At 38.4% G+C, this 25324-nt stretch overlaps 1 protein-coding gene across 9 annotated transcripts in view; it reads right to left on the bottom strand.

Moving 5' to 3' along the window:
• LMBR1 (limb development membrane protein 1) overlaps positions 1-25324 on the bottom strand; it is a 78481-nt gene extending 53157 nt beyond the window's left edge. For 4 of the 9 annotated variants that reach the window (XR_012628946.1, XR_012628947.1, XR_012628948.1 and 1 more), the window contains exons 1-4: positions 24966-25324; positions 9392-9464; positions 6894-6933; positions 4340-4479 (exon numbers count right to left, since the gene is read on the bottom strand). Coding sequence is in view for 4 of the 9 variants with exons in the window: in XM_074868651.1 (XP_074724752.1) it covers positions 4340-4479; positions 6894-6933; positions 9392-9464; positions 24966-25028 (316 nt within the window). In the remaining 5 variants the exon portion in view is untranslated. Of the gene's footprint in view, positions 1-1326; positions 1409-4339; positions 4480-6893; positions 6934-9391; positions 9465-10258; positions 10275-24965 lie in introns of those variants that run through there. The other 5 variants (XM_074868674.1, XM_074868714.1, XM_074868683.1 and 2 more) reach the window with 4 other exon arrangements.

The following is a 25324-nucleotide window of genomic DNA, read 5'->3' as shown; positions in this document are numbered from 1 at the left end:
ACAGCTCTGTTTACTTCTTACTTACATACAGGCTTGTTCATTTTCTTCTTTAAATTTGTCCATTTTGGAAAGAACAGGGAATGAAAAAGACATTCACTGGATGTCTGGGGAATTCATTATTGAAAGAAATTCCTGTATTTAGTTCCAAATGTAAAATAGTTAGCAGCTATCTCCACCTACACTCCGTTAAAAAAAATGCTTTCACCATATACACTTTTTTCCTTAAGTGAAATTATCTAAATTTCAAGGAGAAATAAAAATGAGTGGGGAGGAGGGAGGCGGGGGACCAATCTACTTCAGCAATTGATAGCACCAGGAACCAAACTTAGACAAATAAGCTACAGAAAACAAACCAAGAAAATTCCAAAAGATAAGTGAAATATAATACTCAATTGCTAAAGAAAACAGACTGCCTGAAGGTGGCTAAACTCCAGTTAACAAAGAAGGGGATTTTTCCTTTTGAATTTGCTTAGCCAGGAAGCTCCTGTTACCATTCAAGAAACATTCACGCATAGCAACATCAGCAAGAATGTCATTAATAGCCCTTACTAGGGGTACACTAACTCAAGAGTCTGCGTACTTCCCCCCCCGCCCCAAGAAAATTAAGGCACCAGTGTTAGAATAGATATACTATTAGATGGGGGTGTGGGTCTTATCTCAGACGTTTTCTCTAACTGAAGACAGACATCAGTCGCCTAATGCAAAGCTCAATACCTGGTTGTCCTAACTTCAGCAGCTCTATTACATGCATATCTACAATGTAAAACGGCGCTTAGGAGCTGGATAGTATGCACAGAGCATTTTAAGAGAGGGGAGAGGGGTGTGCATCCAGGATGATTTTTAAGAAGTTAAAATCCAGAAATTTACACATTAGCAGCTGGTAAGAACCACGTTTACAGAATATTAAACTACAGAGCTACAATATGCATGTACAGTTATGAGAAGTAAGGACAGTGCTGTACTGCTGCTGACATACATATACCGTTTCCTCAAAGTAAGGAACATACAGGGCCCTCTTCTTCCCCTACTATATTTCTTAACCTACTTTGATAGTTCAGAAATCAAATTAAAATAAACCCAGAAAAATAATTATTTCCTACTACATTAACTGCATCACAAAATTGTATGAGAGATAATTGCAGATATCAACATATCTAAAAGCTTTAAGCAGTCTATTGGAGTATTTTAATTATTCTTGCATTTGTAGCGACCTAAGAATATCCCCCATAAAACATAAAAATCTCTCAGTCTTTGGCACACAGATTAGACCCTCAGCAATTTTTCATCTTTCTTATTCAGGGCAGTTTCATTACGTTTTACCCCCACCTGGTGGTTGTATCCAACAACAGCACAAGTGAACATCCAGCTATCAGAAGTATTTCTGGGTTGTAGTTCAACATGCATTAGGTAAGAGTGTTTATACAGGATCCAGGCATGGGCTTTCTGCCTAGTTTCAAAAATTAGAGGCATGTATTTTCTATTTTTCTATATGCCACAACTAATGCAACAGTCTACACTATAAAAACCCTTAGTGTTACACTCAAATAGCTCAGACTGTATCTGCAATTGATAAAACCAAAGTGTTTTAAAGCAATACAAATTTTCCCATTTGATAACATGTGCAAAGCAGTAAGCAAAACCTACATGAAGGCTATGCTAGATAGAGTATTATGGAGATATGAACATTTTCTGAACTTGAATGCTTGTGGTATCACTATCAACTCTCCAAACTTGCACAGGTATTTCATAACTAACTCCAAAAAGGTATTGCCACTACATGGAATAGGTTTTTACAGAGCAGTGCAACGCTATTGTGCAAACCTAGTGAATACCACAAGAGGGAGCCCTTCCCCAAGGTAATGTTTTGAAATAAAGTACACTGATTCCTGTCTAGTTGCAGTAACAGAAGTCCGTGGTCAGATCCAAAAATCTACTGATGTTTCTGAAGTCTTCACAGCAATTGTGGTAAATCTTGGTTTAGTTCAGTAATGTCTACCCCTAGCATAAGCTCTGCAATACAGAGTCAAACTTAGAAACACTAAGATATTGAATTTACTTCCTTGCTAGCCATTACTATTGGATTTATGAACCATAAATTATACTGTGTATGCATAAAGTGGTACTTTCAAAAGATTATCACATGAAAATCAGAAGATGGTCACTGGCAAATTCAAAGACCTTCCTATGTGACAGCTACTTCTTCCAGCAGATTTCTAATTAAACCAAGTTTTCTCCAGTACTGCAGCAAGTCTGACAGAGTGAAAAAATTATATAATTTTCACCCTTTGATATATTTTTTTGTAGTTTTTCCAAAGTCAATTCAGACACAGAAGGAAGGATTATTTTCTATTAATTTTTTTTTCATGTTTGGGAGTAAAGAATATAAATCTGTCTGAGCAGCTAAATCCATGTGAAAAATGAGAATTAGCTGGGGTTTTTTTCTTCCATGTAGGAGACATACCAAATTAGCAATCCCCCATGATGTGTGACAAAACAGATCATAAAATAACTCAACTAGAAAGAAACTCTAAAGTCATGTAGTCTGATCTGCTGCTTAAAACAGCTAAACTGCAGGTGCAATCAGGTTTCTCAGGGCTTCAGCCAGCTGAGTTTTGGAAAATTTCCAAGGATTTTTATCTCCCAGTCTCTCTGGACAACCTTTTCCAGTGTTCAACCATCCCCCCTGTGAAGAATTGTTGCTTTATGTCCTGCAAACACTGCTTCTTACCTCTCACTGCACACTGGAGAAGCAGCTGGCTCTATACAAAGCCCTCAGCAGTTGCAAAAACAGCTGTGCTCTGGATTTCCTAATAATCACACTAGGATATTAACCCAGGTAATATTTCTACAGCCCTCCTGGGCAGTTCACCCCTACCTCTACCTTCTGTACACTTCCTTTTGGTTTTGAGCTCAGGAGTACCCCATTAAGCCAAGTCGTCCTCCTATTACACCTGCTCATCTTCTTGCACACCGAGGTGCACATTACAGTACTTGAAGGTTATCCTTGAAAGCTAGCATCTCTCTTGGCTTCCTTTGCCTTCAAGAATTCTCCAGTACAGTCCCACATACACACTTCCTGAAGTGGACAAAGTCTGCTCTCTCAAAATCTAATGTCTCTATTCTACAATTTTCCTTCCTCACTTCTCAAGTCTTACACTACCCTAACACCACAGTCAGGGTCACCATTGACCACCACACCTAGTCAGCTCCTCCTTTTTCATGGGTTTTAAAAGAAATAAAGTTCTTTTACAGTCCAGATAACACAAAAAATACTCGACAAGTTTCAGAAAGGTGGCAGACAATAGACATTATTTCCTGTCTTCACCTATCCACATGTAATTTGTTGTAAGCTTCTTTAATCTTAAAAAAACCCCTCAAAACAGAAACAAAAAACCATATCCTTACAAGTTAGGGATCTGGAATTTCATGAATTTGCTATCTGTATTATTAGACATTCATCAAAAACTATATATTTTTCAGAGAAAAATCCTCCAAAGTCCTATTACTACCTCTTCACAGAGCAGGAAAAGGACAGCACAGTTAACTTGTAAATTATTTGTTCCAGATTAAATAAATTGTTTCACATAGTGAAGGTACTACCTCCTTTCTCCAGCCAAATCTACAAAAGAATGTCCTGTTTCCACCAGTTATTTCCCTAAGACATATATAAATGTCCAAACTGTTTTCAAATATTAGTATCCATTACACATGTCATAGCCATAAGCATGTTAACCAATACTGGAAAGCATGCAAAGCTCACTCTGCCAGACATCAAGGCATCATTGCTGCAAGTACAAGTAATATTCTTTTCTTGCACCTTGTTTTCCTTGAATAGTTTCCTAAATAGTTTGTTTTTCTTGCATATCTTTACCACACTCACTATGCTTATATTCTACAATTTTGCCTGTTTACAAATAAGTCACTAACAGTTGAACTATCCAATCCCAACTGCTCACAGCTAGTAACTTTCTTAAAATTTTTTTATTTTGAGAATTTATACGTATCATCATAAAGAGATGGATTTATGAATCTTGCATTAACACACAAGGAAGAGGTTTGAACAGCATGTTTTCAAATTAGCTTCTAATAGCTTTTATTCCACATTACTATTCAGAGCAGTGAATTTAACTCCAAGTCTGCAAAATTCTTTAAGAAAATCCAACAGAGTTAAGACAGACTTTTGTGATATATCACACAAGCAAAATCAACTAGCCAATAACATATTAACAATTCAATTAGCATCTTAAATGAACATGGAGTTAGTAGTTTGAAAATAAGAATATATCTGTACACATATAACAAAGACATCCATTTTAATTACGTTATGCTGAGTACTAACCATGAATTAGTGAGCCATTTAACCACTGAATATAGTAGTTTTGTGGAAAAGAAAGCAGGATCTCATTGCTGATTATTGAGAAAGGTAGAAGCAGGACTGCACCAGCTGAAACTGCTAGAGTGAAGGTGCTCAAGAACAGCCTGAAATTTAAAGAAATGTACCACTGTTACCATCAGCATGCTCTGAACAGGAAAAAAAGTAGTTAGTCTACCTATTAATCAGTGTCTGAAGAAAACACATTCTTACATTGTAAAGGGATAGGAAAAACTGATTTCTAGATTATTTCACTTCTAAAATGCAAATTTCAAATACCAAGTAGTTCACAGAATCTAGTAAAAATAATTAGTTTTTACCAGCTACCACAATTATTCTCTTGGGACTTGCATGCATTCAATTCCAATGTCATATACAAGTTAAATTACTGAAGTTCACAGAATATCTTTTCATAAGTCTCCTATTGTAATTTTAATTTCCCACATACACACTCAGAATGAAAAAAAAAATCCATTTCTATATTCTTCCTACAATTTTTAAAAACAGAGCAGCTTTTTAATGTCTAAGTAGTGAGTACAATTATACATTACCAAATATTTTAACAGCAAACTGAAAAAAAAATTGCTTTTCTTTCACAAAGTAGTTATTTGAATGTCATCTCATTACTTGGGGTTTTCTGGTAGCTGTTAAGTCAATACAGGGAAACTGTCAGATTTAAAATATTTAAGCTTAATTCTTTTTAGATCTAAAATACAATTTATATCAAATGCCATCTTGTGGCATTAAAAAGAACTGTGTTCTTAAAAAAAAACCCATTCTTACAGAACTAATCCAATGCTGGAATAAAATCAGAAATCATTCTCAAAATTGCATGACAAAAGATACTTAAATAGATTCACACAACAGGAATGTCAGTAAGTTGCTTACAGAGATCTTACTTTTCCTTAACAGTCTATGAATTCCTTTTTCATTCACACAATACTTAACTACGGAAGAAAGTTTGGGTGACTAATTTTGTTTTTAAAAAGTATTCTTATATGTTTTTGTTGGTGGTTTCTGAGGTATTTTTTTCTTTTATTTAAGGATTCTAAGCCAGAATTATGAAACTTAACACATTACAGCCTTTTAAGGTGCTAGAGCAGTTCAGCTTTGTTTTCTCTCCACCACCCCTACCCCACCCCCACCACCTCTTAAGTCCTGACAATTATGCTATGCAAAGAAATAGCCATCTGCGTATGTTTGACAGTTATTGCTTTCTGGAAAATAACATGCTCAAGGAACAAGAAAGCTTAGGCTGGAAGAACAAGAAGCATTTTATATTTATAACAACACTTTTGACGAAAGGCTCTAATGGAAGTGCTAATCTTGTTTTATGTTGTTTTCACATGAAGAACGCATTTACAATTGGTATTTGTTGTATTTTAAAGCTAAACTAGGAAACAGATGCAGGGGGGATAACAGTTAACAAAACAAATTTTGCTCTTTGAATATTGAAATCCAGAACCAGGTTAAGACCACAGCTGCTATGAAAATCATCAATCTAGAAGAGCCTTCACTATAGTCTTAAAAGCACGGGAGAGATGCTACTCTACTTGAGAGGGAAGAGTTTCATAGCGTTTAAAAGTATGTATTTTTCTCTAGATCTGAAGTAGACTTTGTGGCTAATAAGTATTTCAAATTCATAGAAAATATTGTTATCAGACACTACCGGCAGCAGAACACTTAAGATTTACATCACCTTTGTACATCTTTCAAGCTTGCCACAAATGCGCAGCTAAAAGTGAACAGCTTGCAATGTACTCGGCACTTTCCCAGGGTACAAGACAAATCAATAAAAGACTCAATGAGCTCTCCTTCCAAGAGGATGACAGTACCACCATGGAAGAGCTAAGAACATTGTAATAAGCAAGTAGCAAGTCCACATAGTTATCAAATCACATAACTGTGAGGGCAGCAACAGCTCACAGATGTTCTGTAGATCTTCAGATATATTTAAATAAGAGAGATTAATATCTAGTTTTACAAAGGAACAGGAAGAAGAAAAAGAGTTGCTGGCAGACCAGCAGTTCTGGCAAGTGCTTGTCTTCCATTTGTTATTCTGTTCTACTCCTTAAGATGATCAAATACAGATGTCTACTTCAGGGTCAGTTAACTTTCTTTTCAGGATCCACTGGCTCCCTTAACAGGGCTTCCATCAACTGCAGTGGGAACTTGAACACCTACCTTCCATATAAGACACCTACATTCTAGAGACCTAAACTTAGGTGCAGGTCTTGCACTGAATTCCACCTCTTGTATCAGGTCCTCATGCAGTATTCTGTCCAGTTTCATGCCTACCAGGAAAACCACAGGTGAAAAAAGCCCCAGACCAAACTGCCTTGCCTGTTGTCATGCCTTTCATAATACAAGGTGCCACTTGATCAAATATTTTTCCTCTGCCCTGTAGCAATCTATTTGCTGTCACATTTAAAATGTACTGTTATTTATTTGGAAGCATACAAGATTCCTTTCATAACAATATATTCAGGAAAAAAAGTTCTGCAAAAAAAGCTATACATACGATATTCTGTTAACGATGGCATCTTCATCCTCTTGCTCATCTGAAAATAAAATTAGAGCAGGTTATACTCAATACTTATTCGTCTTTCCTCAGGCTAAAATGTATACACGTAGGAATCATTTTAATTTACAATTAAAATTTAGGATTACTGAAACAATTTGTTAGCATCAATATTTAAAGAACGTTCTTACCAAAAATGAATACTCTTTCCCTTTTTTTTTTTTCCCTGGCCTTAAACTCTTTTCAATCAATGTAACTATGAAGTTATTTCATTTTATTTAAATATGCATATCAAAACTTCTTGGAAACATCTTCCAGAGGGCTCTACAGCAAACAAGCTTTCAGACTACTACTACTACCATGGCTGCTGCTAGGAACTCTGAAACAGAGATCAGGCAAGCGACAGAAAAGTCTTAGGGTCCATACTAACTACTACTATAAATCCCTAAATAAATGTTTCATTTTCAGTATTAATGTATTTTTAAAACAAAAAAGCATACCCATAACAGTAGTGATGACCACTCAGTTGCTTCCCTTTACTCATCCCGACTCTTGGGGATTTAGGGAAGACAGGGAAGGAGCGTTGTTGTTGTTCTTGGTTTTTTTGGATTTAAGATACCATGGCTTCCTTTCTGGTATTTCACATTTTAGACCACTTTTGTTCACTTATTCCTCAATTAATATTCTAGCTTTTTGAAATAAAAATCAACATTTAACTCAGAGGTCAATTGCTAATATATTCTTCATTTATTCTTTATATCCTTTTCTACACACATCTGTAGACAAATGTATGCATTTCTACATTTGAAATAATTTTTGAGTCATCTTTCTTCTTTTAAGGTTCCCAGGTTTTCCATGAGAGGTAACTCAAATTTATTTTAAAATCTAAACATAAAGCTGGGTGTCTCAAGTCCTTAAGAATCATGCACACACTTGAAATAAACATATAGCTACTAACATCATGCTATTTTGAAATTCTTCTGTGAAAGGACATTGGGTTATTGTTTCTGATTTTTTGATGGGAATCTCATGGTGTTTTGAGAGATTAAGTCAAGGTCACTTATGAATCATTTTGGCTAAAGAGCTTGTTGTAGAAACAGAAAACAATTTGTCCTGAAAGAATTCCAAACATGTTAACTCTTCAAATGTGTCTCATCAGAAAGATCCTAGCAGGCTACAAAGTTTGCCTAACTAAATGCTCACAAAGCTTTCATAAAGTCAGGACAGCTGGAGAGCAGTTCCTCTCACTAGCTGATGAGATCAACTGCCAAAGAGATAATAAAAGTGTCGTTACTTCCATAGCGTTTGCCAAACCAGTTCCTTCTTCCTGCTCTTCCCTATCTCAAAATGGTAGCCGCTTTGTAGTATCGAAAATACATATCAGGATGAGGAGATAGTATCCATCTTCCTCATTTGTTTAAAGTTTCATATGTTTAAAGAGGTGTCCTTCCTTTTTTTAAAGGTATTAAGTTTCTTGAAGAGTTTACTTTTTTTAAACATGAATCCATCTATGAAAGCAGCTCTATCATAATATGGGTCACTGTAGCTCAATGAACAGTTCCCATTAAAGTTCAAAGTGCCAAGATCATTATGCGTAAGAATGCTTGTTCAGCGTGACTGAGTATTACTAAGCACCAAGGTCCCAGATAACCTGTCAAGAGTCAAAAATTCTGCCATTTTATAAAGATTTTTATGCTCTTTATCCTGAGAAGAAAGCAACAGGGGTTCCTACAGACTAGTGTCAGGCAGACAATGTTTCTAAAAGAAAAAAAATACAGTATTATCTCAAGGAATAAAACTTCGGTGGTGAGGTCATAAGGAACAGGTTAAAAACACTGAAATAGCTGTACCTGAGCAGAGCAGGATTTTTAGAAGAAATCCACTATTTCCCTTCTGTATTACTGGCAACCTTTTCACTTTACCAGCTAATGCTCTGAACTTGATTTTGGTGCTAGCATACAGCCTGAAAATACTTATTCTGGAAAAGCAGACATGAAAGGAGAACAACAGGATCTAAAGGCAAGGGAGGCAGAAGCATCTACTTGACATTCACACCTTTCTTCCTCCTCAAATCAGTTAAAATTTAGGCTGCCACAGAGCCACAACATAACTGATTATGGCCATCCACACCACCTCCATAACAGCCATCCACTTTTACTCACAATCACAGAGTGCCAGCTACAGCGCTCACTGATCCTTTTCTGAGATGCTCAGTGCACTCCCTCCCTTGGACAGTGATATTAGAAGGCACATTGAATGGTCTGAGCAGGCACAAGGGAAGTGACGGAAACTCACAGCCCAGGGACAAAGGGAGCAGAGAGAAGGCAAAGACAGCAACATATACAGTCAGATCAGTCTGGGCTGCCATAGACCAGCAGCCCACTTTTGGTCAGGGATCTGGTTCTTCCGCTTTCCTTGTGGAGGCAGGGAGAAAAAGAATCACCTATTCACTTGAAAAACAAAATTATTTTTGAATATATTGAAAAGTCTATGCTTACCTGCTTTCCTTTTGTATCTTGTGATTATGAAGTAGGAAACTATGTAGAGAACAGCAAATAGAAGAAAACAGATCTGGAAAAAAAAAAGTTGCATTTATGGGGTTGTGAAGAAATGCCTGGATTATAATAAGAATAGACAGAAAATCCAGTATCAACAATTTAAAATTTAATTCAGATCAACAAAAGCGTATTCTATGTAAACATCAATACTGTTATGTTTTATATCTTATTAATAGAAACCAATAAGAACAGTTTAATTAGAGTAAGAGGTATTGAATCAATTCTTAAGAAAAAAATAAGAAAAAAGCCTTATTTACAGTGTGATTTTTTGTTTGGGAGAGAGCTGGGTGAGGTGGGTTGTTTTCTGAAGTTTGAATCCACTTGACTTTTAAAAATTATCATGTTTTGTATCCCCTTCACATCTAACCTAAGCATAATTGTATTTATATGACAGGCTCATCAAGATCTATTTTGGAGTAGGCTATCAACATATGAGGAAAGAAGAAAGCAGTTACGTTTACTATTTCCATCATGTCTTGAATCAAACAAATTTCAGGTGACAGTACACACAAGGGACTCATCTACCTACAGTGGGTGTCCAAGCACGACCTAGTCAATGTTTCCTTTACAGTTAGAAGCCAAGGGCACAATTTCCCTCCTCATAAGGTAGGCCGATTATCTAGGTCAGATGTATCTTGAGCCCAGCGTGACTTGCATCAAGGTGTTTCTAAGATTTAGCACTAAAATTTCAATATAATACGGTAAGACCAAAATACCTACAAATACATTGGAAATCTTGGAGGAAAGGAATCGAACAGCAAGACAGTTTTAACCCTCCAAGCCTTTGTGGGAAACAAAAAAACCCACCACATTTTATTTGTTCCTGAATGAGGCATCAGTGGCTCAACGCTGCTTCCTTAATCTTATTTGTTGATACCTATTAAAAACACAAGTCAGTCAGAAATGAAACAAGAACAAAGCATGCCATTCCATGATGCTGGGGCCTTGAGCCTTCACTAGAACCTGAGCAGCCAGCGACCAGCGCTATCTACCAGCAGTGTACTTGCTTTCTATTAGCTTGCAGGAAACCAATTACTTGCACAGCACAGACTGAGAAGCTACGTGAAGCAGCCCAGTGCTTGTGCACAATACCAGTAGCCACCTAATACATCTTAACACACAGCAGTTAACCAACTGAATCAGGCAAAACTGTTTTAGCAGTTTTTAATAGTAAAGTGAGTTTGCCCTGTTACCTGTATTTTTTAACAGGCCCTGTCTAGATCTGCAATTAATAATGTGTTCAACTTCAGTCTGAGCTTTAATTTCCTTTGTGATCTGAAATTGCAAAATCACTTCACTAGGCAACAGTTGATCTGTTTCTTTAAACAATCATTTAAAGATCTGTTGTCTTTAAGAACTCACTGTCTTAAAAAAAAATCAGGAGCAGAAAAGCTACCCTAAGTGAAAAGAAAAAAATGAAAGCAAAGGTAGTGATGATATCCCTTAAAAATGTACATCTAAATAAGCATATTACATCCAAATCAGCAGAATCGGGGGGGGGGGGGGGGGGCGGCACGGGAAAGAATGCATCGCACAATCGGGAAAGACAGACCTTTTAAGAACTACTAAAAAATAAACTGGGAGAGTTCCTTCTTTTCTGTAGTCAGACATTTTAGATTAAAAAACCAAAGCATAGCCAAGTGTCTGAGCCTGGCATTTGGGTGTCTCCAACTGCCCTACGCATGTCTCCCAGAAGTATTATGGTGCCATAGGTCTGAGAGTGGCAACTGAGCTCATTCTCTGTGCAGGAAACACACAGTGGTGATACCTGAAATACAGATGCTGAAAATTAGATTTCATAACTAGATCTCTGAATTAAAATATTTAATCTGAATAGAGTTCACCACTCCAACTTTCCACAGGATGCTTCAAAGAAGAAAAGGTTTTGATAAAGAATTTCATTCTTCAAATAAATAATAAATAATTTTATTAAGATTTAATTAAAAAAAATATGCTGGTATATTTTTGAATCAGGAAGAACAAAAGAAGCTGAGAATAGCCTTGGATTTTCAGAGTACTCTGACACAGCTTGTCCCCTCAGTATTGGAAAATGCAGTGCCAGTGCTGAGAGTCCTTCCTAAGTTTCCAGTTCCTCTGAAAACTAGACCAAGGCTACAGATAGAGACATCTAATTTTAGGCATCCACTTTTGAAAATCAGGTATCACATATAGAGGGTCAGTAAAACTCTTTAAAAATCCATCAGACCCAAATAACAGTGCCCCGTGTAAAATCAAGGTATAGTTAGGCTCATTTTTTGTTTAATTTTATTTGAGAATAAAAATTACTGCTATCTTGTTTGTATCTTCAAGCAAAAGTAGATGACCTTTATTCTATCTATGATAACAGGGTTACAATGAAAATGTGGGTCTGTACTTATAAGGTACCACTGAAATAACTGAGGTATTTTGAGGGCACAGCAGATGAAAGATGTCCAGTAACACGAACTGGCAAACGTTGCATTTCTAGTGTTAGATGACAGCTACTTTGCAACTTGGCATTAAGGTGTAACTATATAACTTGGTGTAATTATCCCTCTACTTCTGTCAGAATTGAGAACAACAACTTTATCAAATATTTACAAAGTTGTTTATTACTGAAAAGTCACATAATTTAAAAATGCTCAGCAAGAGAAGAAATAAGTAAATTCTAATCAGTGAAAGCTTTAGGATCTTAACAAAAGAGAACTCCTAAATTAAAAGTCCTTCATACTGACCAAAACAAGTCAATAAGCAAACTCGGAAATATTACTTCAGTCTCAATTTATACTTAGTGAAATCTATTATTCTGAAACACTTCTAATCATGCATTCTGAATAGCTTTCTAAAGGGAGTAGCAAAAGCCAGCATCGTAACTATTTTTAGAGCAGAACTCAGTTAAGCTGGGGAAAAGGAATGTGTTGCCCATGATAGCTAAAGAATAGAGTCCCCTGTCCTGTCACACTGCAATCCTGGGTTCTTACTCCTCCTGTTTGTTTCAGGATATTTTTGTACTGCAAAAAAATACTGCCCTTGTTTGTACTTCTTCTAGCGTCAATTCGTATTTCTCAATTATGAATGATTAGGCTTGTATGCAGTACTCCAGGTAAGGTCTTACAGCCATAGATAAACAGCACTAAGCCTTTCTTTCTGTACTGAAAACACATCCACCTGAGAATCACACTAGTAATTTAGCATTAGTCTCCAATGGCTGAATCCATCCACGCTGTCCTCCCCAATTGCTTACAGCAGAACAGTTCTCAAGTTACAGTAGAAACTTGTTTTTAGGGTTCAAGGTCATCATCATGCCTTTTGTTTTCCCTTTTAAAAACCACACCTTAATTTCATATATCTATTGTTTTGGGATAATTGAGTCCTTTCTGCACCATGTTTTAACTCTCCTTTGTATTGACTACATCTCCTAAATAATTGATTTTGTGCTAACAACAGAATGTTTTACTTCATCTTCATTTAAGTTGAGCAAGGTTGCTCTTAATACTGATACCTGAGGATACTGAACAGTAGCTTTTTTTTTTCCCCCCAAACACAACACCTATTGTCATGTACACCTCAGCCAGTTTCTTATTCACTTTACAGCTCCTCTAAGGCACACTGACCCTAGTTTAAGAAATACCTTTCAATGCATTTCCTGCATAAGCAAAAGAAGCACTCTATCAGTAGTCATGTGGCTTCAGAAAGTAGAGTTCTTAACAACTCCTAATTTGACACTCTTGAAAAACCCTTAGAAGAGGGCAAATTCACATATACATATGTTCACAGTACCCTAAATCATCTGTCAACTTTCATTTCTAATCACTTATTTAAAAGCATAGGCAGTCATACTGAAATAAGACACTAATCAGAAGAGAACACCATACATAAAGCTACATTGATATCTTCAGTGACAGAAGAGACTGTATTCTTTAAATTCCATCTTTTCTTCAGAGAATTATTATATGTGACAGTATTGGAGCCAATATTGCTATACAGTGTTAAATCCAAATCATACTGCAAGCTATGTTTTCAACCAAAAAGCTGTGTTTTATGTCATCACCCATCTCTACAATAAGAGCTGACAAAAGTTAAGGATGCTGTAAATGCAGCAAATCTAGGACAAGCTATATTCCTCATATCCCAAGTTCTGTGCAAGGAGTTTTTCACTGAAGCTCTTCCAGGTTTGACTTGAGGAGACAGTGAAGACACTGTGCAAAGAATGTACACAACTGTGATGAATAAGGATTTCTGACATTCCCTGTTAGTGTCAACTTAAAAAAAAAAAAACACCACACCCAAACCACACAACAAATAACAACTTCTAATCTTAAAATTTGTTTCCTTAAATTCATTCCAACCTTACGGAGAGGCAAAGTAGTTGTGGATTTGGTGCCATAGTTAAGACTGCTCCTGGGAAGCTACTTTAAACCCAACTATGGCACGTTCTCACATTGTAGGGGAAATACATTCAGCCCATGTTTGACCAGCTGCATCAAAACATAAAGAAAATTAAGAGGAGTCTGAGAATTTTATATAGTTATAGCCAAACAGTCAAGGCAAAGCAATTCTTAACAATTTTTAATGTCTTTTTTTTTGTGCTTAACCCTTCACACCACTCAGTAACTGAAAACAAAACGCATGGATTCTACACTACATGTAGAGGCTCCCTTTTAACAGGTGGCACTTTAAGAAGTCTCCAAACCTTGAGCATATACTTCATTCACATCTCTCTGCATGGACTAAATACAACCTCTGGTAGGACAAGCAAAAGAAACCTGTGTTCCCCTGGAGTCCTTGATCTTCATTTGGGAAAGGAAGTGCTTTATGCTCCTGCTTAGATTACAGACTAGACACGCACGCCAAGAGAGTCTACTTCTGGAGATGCACTGCACTACATTCTTCAGTATCTTGTATCCAGCTCTTCCACAGAGTCATACTTTTGAATCATCATCTAAAGTCACCCAAGTATGATCCAAGTCATATTTTTGGATCTGTACCAGACAGCTCTCGAATTCTGTGAGAATGGAGCTGGAGATAAACTGCTTGCATTTCAGTTTGTAACTACATGCACCTAAGGGGCTGGCACTGAAGAGTCCAGCATTAAACATAAGCAATAAAGGTCTGAACTAACTCAAATTATGTTGTACTTATCCCACTGACAGTTACTAAAGATGAACTGACACTAATTTGTCCAAGTGGATTATCTTTAAAACTCTGGCACTGAAATTCACACCTGCGATTGGTAAAGCATCATCTCCTGTTGCAAGTGCTAGAGCTACACTTTCATGCTAAGAAAGAATATGCTCCAATTGCACAAAATGATCTTTTTTTTCCCCTTATGCAAAAGATACAACCATCTTTCACAACTGTAATTCATGTGTGTGCATTAAAAGCTGCATTTTTGTGTACAGAAAGATCAACAGCTTCTATTTATATAGCACAATATTCTTCCTAACTGTTGTGCAGGAAATACAGCTGTAGTTTATACTAGGAAAAAAGCATACAGCTGCATTGTCCAGTAATTGTTCAATACCTGAGAATCAGCATGCCCTGGTAGCAAATGCTCCAAAGAGCATCCTGGGCTCTATTCAGAAGCAAAGTCAATAATCATGGGAAGTAATTATCTCGCTCCACTCAGCATTCATCAGGTCACATGTAGCTGCTGCATCCAGTTTTGAGCCTCTAATATAGGAAAGACAGTGGTGATTGCAGCAAAGATGATTATCACCATGGTCAGGAGGCTGGAACACATGCCTGGTGCAGACAGGCTGAAGGACCCCTGCTCACTGAGCTTGAGGACAACAAGGCTTCAGGAGGACCAGACAGCCACTTGCTAGTACTTACGAGGAGGTCATTAAGAAGGCAGAGCTGGGCTCTTGACAGTGGTGCACAGTGGGAGGATGAGACTGGAGGCAAGGAGAAATTCCCTCCATGAGGGGAGCCAAGCGGAGGAACTAGTTGCCCGGCAAGGTTGTACAATATCCATCCCTGGAGGCTTTCAAGCCCCAAGTAACCTAGTTGACCCTCCTCTGAGAAGGAGACAGGTCCAGTCAGCCTTCTTTTCTGCTACCCTGAACAAATTAGCACCATTAGAAACTTTGTCACCTCATAATTTATACCCTTCTCCAGGTCATTTATGAATGCGTTTAAGAGTATTAGAGTAAGCACAGGCCCCTGAAGACTGTCAGGGATGTCCCCCCCCTATGAAAAAGCTGGACATCGTACAGAACAACTTTTAGCAGTAAGGAACCACCACAGAACTCCTTTGCAGAAAGGAGTCACAGACCTTAGTAACATTCTTATTTAACACACTTCCCAAGCATGAAACACAGGTTCAGTATTTCCACTTGAAAAGCATCAAAGCGGACAAGGTGATCATCACCTCCCACTTAACTGCATATTAGCATGTAGAATAGGGTGACTCAGTCTGGAGGAGCAAACAGACAAGAAGTGAACAGCATTTTACTATGCTGTATATGAAGTGAACGATCAAGAAGCTCCAAAAAACAGGGAGGGAAGGCGGGAAGGCGGGAAATAACTTTAAAGTGGCTGTGTCAGTATTAAAAAAAAAAAACTTACTGCTATTACATCCACCAGAATTTCTACACAAAGGATACATAAAAACAAGCAGCTACAGACATAATGAAGAGCATCTCTACTTCTTGCTGTTATGTTACAGAACACATCCCTTTCCCTAAATAGAAAAAACAGCACAGAGAAGAGAGGTCACTCAGGGTAACACCACCTGGTAGAATAAGTCTAAGAACATGAAAACATGGTTAAGCGTTGAAAACAGAACTGTCAGTGTTTTTCTTGACTGTGATTACTACTTATAGATAAGTAGAAGTGTTGCACTTCTGGGTTTTAATTTCTGTAATAGAAGACAACTAAACATAGCATTGTACACCCATCTCCTACCGCTCTCATGCTGCTAAAGTATTTTAGTGTGCATTAAAATGCCACACAACTAAAAAGCTTCCTCCTACTATCCCACTTGGCAACTACTTTTGTTTACTAGTGGAAAGGATGGCAGGAATAAACAGCAAGAAAATACAGGTGGAGACAAGCAGTTCTGCTCAGTCTATTTCCAATTACCCCATTGACATCTAAAAAGCAAACAAGGTGTTCCACCTGTTTTGGATGTGTCAACAGTAAATTGCCTATAACAAACTGCACACTAAAGAAAACTACAATTTTTAGCTATGCTCTCAGCTTGACCTTGGCATGCATAACAACAACTGCTTTGGATATCTCATTTTTCTCAAAATGAGATATTAACTACTTATTCTTAATCTAGCCACAGAGCACAGAGTTTTTAAATTCACTCTAATCCAGCCAGCCTTAGACACTTAGCACAACACACTAAATCCAAGCTTATGAGAAAATGTCAAATGACTTATGACGTCTTATGACTACAGATTAATGTTACTCATTAACACAGCCCTCCATTTTCCCCACATGTATGGTCTTCTCTCAGGACTCCTCCCTGGCTTAAGACATGTGCAAGAGGTTGACCCACTTTTTTTTACTGGTTCCTAAGTCATGAAGAAATCATAAGTTGTTCAGAGGCTGTGTGCCTAGACTTGCTCATCTAGCATAAAATTCCAGGATCTAACAGAAAGTACGAAACATCCAAAAACATGCAATGTGCTAGAAATACTGCTCAGCTGAAGATAAAAACCAGCCTCTCTAGCCCTTCAGGAGGTAACTTCCATTATGTCATTCACTTAGAACTACCTTCACATTAACTTCACAAGCAGCAGAGCCCCACTTCAAACTAATGAAGGAATTCAAATCAATATATGAATTTGTTAGCTTTTACATTCCCTTTTATACAATTCATGGGAATATATTTATGTTTCTAGGTAAAGGGGAAAAAAAATAATGTTATGACACCTCCACAACCCTTAGTAATAGGCCCTAGATACCTTCGTTCAGGGTAATGTACTGTATACCCAGTAATACACTCAAAATCCCTCAAAAAATTACTGCAAGTCATTTTTCTTTGACCTGTATGGGCTACAGAAATGCCATTAAAATTGGATTTAAGAATATTTTTCAGCATTAGTGCAAGATTTAAAAACACCCTCTAGAATTAGCACCAATAGCACCAACCTAGATGATGCTAACATTCTGCCACTGAATGAAGGTATTATTTAACATTTTACAGCCAGGCTACAATAACTGGTTGTATTAAAACTCAGACTCATTCCATTAAAAATTCCTTTCTGAAAAAATAACCTCAGAAGTCTCATTAATACAAGTATGGTAAACAATTTGTTTGTGTTAAGGCAGCTTCTTTGACTAATATTAATTTCCAGGGCAAAATGGATAACTATCTTAGAAGGCAGAGCTAACTTATAAAAATCCTCTTCCTTGTCTTTTCACACATACATTTGGTAGAATTTTTCAGTACCACATCTTTTTTTTCACCCCCGCTCCCAAAGCACAAACATATATAAACTGCAATACTTGTATATTTTCATAATCCTCATCAACTATGCAGATTCTCTACTGGACATAAGTTACCACAGTATTAAACCCAACAAATATTTTAGACATGTTGCTATTGTCAAATTCAACACAAACTCATCAGCATCAATTCTTCCCATCAGCTAAATATGTTAAAAATAGGAAGTACACTTAGGTAATGGAAAAAATTGGATACTCAAGGCATAAACAGGCACTTAAAATCAACAGTAAAACTGTGTAGCATCACGTTTCAATGACAATCGTGGAGCCTAACACTGGAAACCACACCACTGTAAGCCAAGAAGGTAAAGGGGAGGAATAATCATGCACATATGCTGCTTCTATCCTTTGTATATTAAACTCAGCCATACACAGACTTCAATGCCATCTATACACATACTACTTGCTGTGGAGAGCACACGTGCTCGGAAAATAGAGGAACTGAAACAAAGTTCTGTAGAATAGTATTTTCCAGTTAATCAAAATTTTCAAAGCCAAATTACTATCAAAGTGCTGATATGTTAAAACAGTACAAAACACTGGGCTCTTTCTGGGAACCATGTTGATGGTAGTTAGAAATAACTTTTAATATATTCAGGTAATCAAGAAACTAGAAACCTCTGTGTGGGAAGCAACACTAAGATACATATTCAACACCAACCTGACAAAACATCAACATCAGTTTGTCACTATCTTCAGGAGAGGAAGTTGGGCCCTAAAGAGCAACAGATCAAAGCTGCTGAAGTATGAAGCAATTTCACTTGTCACATGAATGACTAATAAGGGAGTTACAGCAGTAACTTATTTCAAGTCATCTCTACCTCGCTGTATGCTTACCTTTCAGAGTGATGCAACAACCAAGGCTGTTTATTATATGCATAAAAACATAAGCTACACTCATGACTTTCAAAGTCTCTCCTGCTCCTGCACTATAAGTTATGTAAATCCTTGCACATTAATGTTACCAAGAAGTCAGCGTCCCTAGTCATTTTACAGTACGTGTTTACAGGAAAGCATCAGTGGTTTTCAAGGTAAGGGGGAGGGTGTGGAGTAAAATATCGCAGAAATTAAGACTTCCTCAACAAGAGTTATCACTGCCCTCTTAAATTGAGGATAAATACCAAATTAAAAAGGGGAAGGTAAGAGACAGGAAAGGAGAAAGCACTGCAGTTAAAAAAAATTGCTTACAAATAAAAGCAGTAAGCTTATATTGAATGAAATGTTTTCTTTAGATAGTCTTCCCTAACCCAAATTCCCATCTATGTCACCAGAACTGAACTCTCACTTTCTTATCATAACTTCACTGACAACATGCTTCAGATTCTCTCTCTACTCTGACATTACCACCATCTCCTCTGCTGCTCTGCTCTCTGATGCACCCACCCCTCAATCCTCCTCAACATCTCGGAAAACACTTCCTTACAGAGAGCCTTGTGCTTATAAATTCACACTCAGAATCCCTACATCACAGCAAAGATTGAGATGCTCATTATAACCCTATGATCTCCCCATTACATCCTGCCATCTTATCCAGCCCCGCTACTACATGACCAGGTATCCAAACAAAACCCAAGAGGGATATGCTCATCTGTGGTCTTGTAATCAATAGCTGGTTTTGTTTGCTGTCAGTTCTTTCACTTTTCACCAGATTTCTCAAATAATCTGAGTTCTCTTAAACAGATGTCTGTACCTTCTATGAAGTGTGTTACCCTTCTGGTCAACTGCTGCCACAAAGAAACTCATCAGTAACTAATAGCAACTTTTTACACTTCAGCCTTTCATGCTTATTTTGTGTAAACAGAAAAAGTGGAACTCTCCAAAAGTTGTTCCTGTTGCAGGAATAAGCATCTCTCTATCCACTTGTCTACACCAAGTATTTGGAGGTGCTTATTGATTCCAGATGGATCCACCAGTGCTGATCCTCAGGACCAGCAGCGAGAAGATGACTCATCACTTCTTAAAGTTCAGTACCCATGTTAACAAGTAAAGGTATATTTTTAAGATGACAGAATGATGCCAATATTTTATATATGTAATTATGTTAAATGTGCACCTCTCAGCCTTATATCTCAGGCCACTACCACAAGCACTGCTTTAGTCAGTTACAATTCTTTTCCAAAACATTTAAAAAAAAAAAAAGCAATACTGAGAAACCTAGGCAAAGTTATTTTTAAGATACAAGATGACATTTAAGATATAAATTACTCCTCAAGTTTTCAGCATATGGATTAAAAAAAATTGAAAGGCAACAATTTTATTGAATAAAAGATAAACTTGCATAAACATTCAAACAAAAACATTTCAGTATTTGCAGTAAGTTTGTTTTTAAAAATCACCCATGTTTACAATCAGCATTTTCTTCCTGGCCCACTATCAGAATATCATCACTTAAAAAAGGGTCTGTGAAGATTACAATTTTTGTCCGGGGCATAAATTTAAGGAAGCAGAACTGGTCAGGAACAAGAGCACACTACCAACAGGAGTACAGTGCTCAAATCAGCTTTCTCATTTTATAGCCCTATAGCGGACAAATGCCAGCAGTAACCACACTGCACTACTTCATATAAAAGAATCCTGAACACTTCTCTACCCCAAAATAGGACGAGAGGACAAAAGGTACAAAAAGAAAGCCAGTGGTATTAGTGTGAGGTTGCAAAAAAAAAAAAAAAAAAAAAGACACGACACAGTCACAACTACCTAAAAAGGCTTTTCTAAACTGCTGGAAATTATTTTTAGATTCAGATTTACACACATTAAATAACCATTGTATCACCTGTAACAAAAAAAACCCACCTTAATATTTAAAAGTAGTATGGATAAAAAAAATTTTTTAAAGTCTTCTTGTAGAGGGAATTGTATTAAGCAGTAGAGAAACTAAGTTTCTCTGAATATCTAGCATCTGAAGCCTATATCCCTCAAAACATTTAGTCCTTCAAATGGAAGCATCTGACATTGATCATAAAGCTACATACTACACCAGTTTCAACATCTGCCTGGACTTGCATGAAGTAACAACAGCACTTTTGTATTTGAACTTATTCTACTAGGATTTTTTTTTTCATTACATATTTAATATAATTAAGTCATTTCAAAATATACTACGTTTGTTCTTAAACTAACTAATAATTCCATGGTCACCAAATTGTCTTCCACAGTTCTCCCCACACTACAAATGCAAGCACAGTGTATTTATTTTGCCAAGGAAAACCTCATAACCAAGTGTATGTGTATATTTTCACAAACTCAAAATCCTACATTTTGTAAATGGTAAAATAACATCAAAAAGTAAATCTAAATTTTAAAAATACAAACTAATATTGCAGAATAAAAGGCTCAAACTGGGAAAAAAAAGAAGTGTAAGAATATTCTAAAAAGTAAACCCAGGGGAACACAAAGAGACTGAAACCATTGCACTTGATTTGCGCTTGAAATAAATAGTTCACAACAATACTAGCTGAAAATGGAACACTTTATAATTACGTTGCATAAACAGACATAATAACAGGACACAAGGGAAAAGCAGTTCCCTAAAAGCTGAAGTATCTTCCATGGATGTGCAAGATCTCAGCAAACTATAAATTAATCTAAAGGATCAAGAAAGACAAACTAATTAAGCATACAAAAATAACAGTTAGTATCAGACCAGCACAGAACATTGTCAGAACACTGATCAAGTACAAAACACAGACACTCTTCTATATTTTGTAACCAATATATTTTGCTTTTCAGAAAGATACCCCTTTTAGTTAGAACTGAGCATGACTCTGGCTTTATTAAAGTCAGGGCTTTCACTGACCTAGAGCAAACTCGTGGCTGTGCCCTCTCTCTTATACTGGGTCATCAGTTCTCAATCTCCACGTTTAGTTTACTGAATCTGAATTTTAAAGTTTGTACAAGTCTGAAAGTCTGGTTGTTGAAAACAACAGATCTTCGACATAGCAGATGCACATATGAAGAGCCATGCTGAAACTAGATTAGGGAGTTAACCTCCTGTTAGTAAAAGATGATCCTCATGAAGCAACAAAATACAAGGCAGATTATTTTCTTGCAAACAGGCACCCTCTTGAAAAAACAGGTCCCACGCATACACTCCAAACAAGGTCAAGATGGGCCTGAGTTAAGTTAAGCATTAAATCACACAGACAGTCACCTCAAGAGCAGATGAAGGATTTATTTTAAAAAATAATCTTTTACTATGCTTGCTCAATCTATAAACGTGTCAGAAACATTTGTCTTTTCAAGGTGGAATTAGCAGAAGCTGGCACCTACAAAAAGAGACAGACACCAACAGCAGAAGAATAACAAGCCTTTAATTTTTGTTATGTAACACAACTTTATGGAAAACTTTGTAGCTTGCCAGTTCAGGGAGTAGATGAAACAGAAATGAAGCATTACAATGAGGTTAAGCTTAGCGTGCCCTTAAGACTCCATCAGAAAGCACAATCTAGAAATTCTACATCTATTCAAAGAAAACAAAGAAAACTTGTAAAAGAAAAGTGAAAAGGGTTTTCTTTTCAATTATATCAACTTACTTCAATTTCTCTTCTCTCATGAATGTATCGTTTTACCTTTCAGTGAAGACTGCTACACAACTAAGTCTCCAAAGACAGTACTACCAGATTCCAGGAATTTGACTTAATTCTTACAGGCATGTAGAGGTTTCCTCCACCGTAATATTACACAACAAACATCAAATCCTCCTATTAACGGCTCCACTGTTCCCCAGCCTACCTGCAGCTGGAATTAAAGTCTTGTGCATGTGTCAGAAAGTGGAATATGTTCCCTCCTCCAGCTGAGGGGCTGATGGTTATACCCACTACCCACACAACAACTGTCTATTTGCATAGTTTAAGAAGTTATATTCACCATGTAACTTCATGACCAGCAAGGGCAGGAAAGGTTAGGAGGGGATGTTAACATAATGGTACATGTAAGCAATGTACTCAGTGTATTTTGTTATGCTTAAACTAACCACAACTGTAATCATACTTGCAATATGCTTCTGCAGCTCTGTGAGAGCCACAAGAAGGCTGTATACTCAGCTGTGGATGGCAGCAGTTTATGCACTCATAAAACCCTGTGGTCTTCCAATATGAATTAAAGATAACAACTGTACCAATGCATGATTTAAAAGGAAAAATCGTTATAATCCCCACTGATTAAACAATAACATAGATTGCTTGTCATCAATATTAAAGGTCAAAGTACAGTTTCAAGAGCAAGAATATTCTGCCTCCACTGTCCAAATAAAGTAACTCTGTACATCTCTGGAGTTATTGGTGTCTTATGTGATTTCTTACATGACTACACCAACAAGAAGAGCTACCAATTGCTCTAGAGGAGCTGAAAAAGCTTTAGAGAAGTGGTTGTAGTATAGATCAGATAGTTCTTTATGAATTTAATAGACCTCTATTTGTAACAGTACCTCGAGAGGGTGCACACAGCCATTCCTTCAGACTCAAAATTCGTGCATCCTACTAGGTACAAAAGCACAATATGCAGCATACAATGTATCAGAACAAGACTCTGGTGGATGTAAGTAGGAGATAATTAGCACACAAAGAGATACAAATGAAAAAATAAACACTAGGGAAAAGATGGGTGCTAGCATCCAGAAGAGATGCATGATTTGTGTATACACCCGTGGTTTTGTAGCACAAAGGAGATTACAACAATGCTTAAAGACTTTACAATGAAGTATTTCTTTACAATGAAGTATTTTTCTTTTTACTCCCCTCCACTGGTCACGGTTCTCATGACATAGGCTACATCCACTCACAGAAAATAGAAGGTCCAGAAAAACCTCCTAAAATAACATACAGACTTGGTTTGCACTCCAGAAAAAAAAATATCCCAGAAATTCTTCACCAGAAGAAAGAAGGTCTTAACATATGGATTCACAAAATACAGAGAAGAAATTTACACTCTAGGGATCAGTTAAGGAAGTCTCTGTTATCAAGTAACCTAGCCATAGGCCTACATCAATCAGTTAACAGTGGTATTTAACACTGTCTCTCAATACAGCTGAAAAATTTTTAAAGCTAAATTATGAAATCATATTTTAATTCAAAAAATCCATTCTTTCTTAGACGGCAGTAACTGCAAAGAGAATGCAATTACCCAGCTGAGTTAGGGCAGCACGTGCATAGAGGACAACGCTGCATGTCTCCTATGTGCAGCATGTATTTCCTTCCTTAAACTGAAGCAGAAGAGAGGCGAGCCCCATCAAAACACCTCTGTTAGCTTTGAACAGTCCTGAAAACAATTAGGATGCAGGCAGAGAGGAAACCGCAAAGAGCTCTCCCCATCTGCTCGTAAGGTGTAGTGTTGCACTTGACTACAGAAGGCTGAGGAAGATGGGACGGCACCGGCACTGCTTATGTGCTCTGTATTGCTCCCCTTGGAGAGCACGGGGCGTGCAGCAGAGCCGAGAAAAGCATGAGGGGTTCGGGAAAACATGACGGTGACACACATCCGTTGCAACCAGCGCAGCAAGAGACAGGAGGCTCGTAGTGTCACAAGCGATAACGCGAAATCCCCACATCCCTTGCAGTAACAAGGCTGCAGTGGAAGGCTGAGGTGTTGAACACAAAACAGAGTGGACAGGGGTACATTCCGAAGGACACCCCTGCCCTCACGCATACACAGTATCTCCCCTGTTCACTGAAGGTACACAGGAGAGGAAAACCCCCAACAGGGCGAGAGCTAGGCTCCCCACCAGCCGGCCCCCACGCACCCAGCCCCCAGGGAAAGATGCACGCACAGCTCTGCCCTCGGGGGACAGGCCACCCCAGTCAGCCTGGACACGGGAGCTGGGGCGAGGGGCAAAGCAGCGAGGGGCAGGTAACGGCAGAGGGAAAGAGCGGGACAACCCCGCGGATGCCGGGCGGCGGGGGCCAGGAGTGCAGCAAGGCGGGGGGGGTCCCACGGCAGCGCGGCCTGCGGGGCACCGCCGTGACAGGTCAGGGAGGAAGGCGGGAGGGGGGATGGCGCAGCCGGGGAGCCGCGAGGGCAGGCGAGGCCCGCCGGAGGGGCCGCCGGGCCCCAGCGGCGGGAGGGCGGTGTCGCCTACCGTGTACTCCCGCACTTGGCTATGGAAGTTCTGCTCGCGGATCGACACCTCGTCCGCTTCCATCCTTCATAGTCCCGCGGCCCCCGCGCGCAATGGCGGCCGCCGCCGCCGCGCCTGCTCCTGCCCCCCCGGCGGCAGGCGGGCCACCATGGCCAGCGGCAGCGCCGGCTGCTCCCCCGGGCCTGGCGGCGGCTGAGGGGCCCTGGCGGCGGCGCCGGCGGATGGCTCCGCCGCTCTGACACCGTCCGGCGGCGGAGGAGGAGGAGGAGGAGGAGGAGGAGGAGGAGGAGGAGGAGGAGGAGGAGGAGGAAGGGCGTGCAGCACCGCCTCAGCTCCTCCTGGTGCGTCACAACGCAGCG

The sequence above is a fragment of the Strix uralensis genome, chromosome 1, assembly GCF_047716275.1.
Source record: "Strix uralensis isolate ZFMK-TIS-50842 chromosome 1, bStrUra1, whole genome shotgun sequence".
NCBI classification, from domain to species: Eukaryota; Metazoa; Chordata; class Aves; order Strigiformes; family Strigidae; genus Strix; species Strix uralensis.
This window is presented reverse-complemented; position numbering and strand designations above follow the sequence as displayed.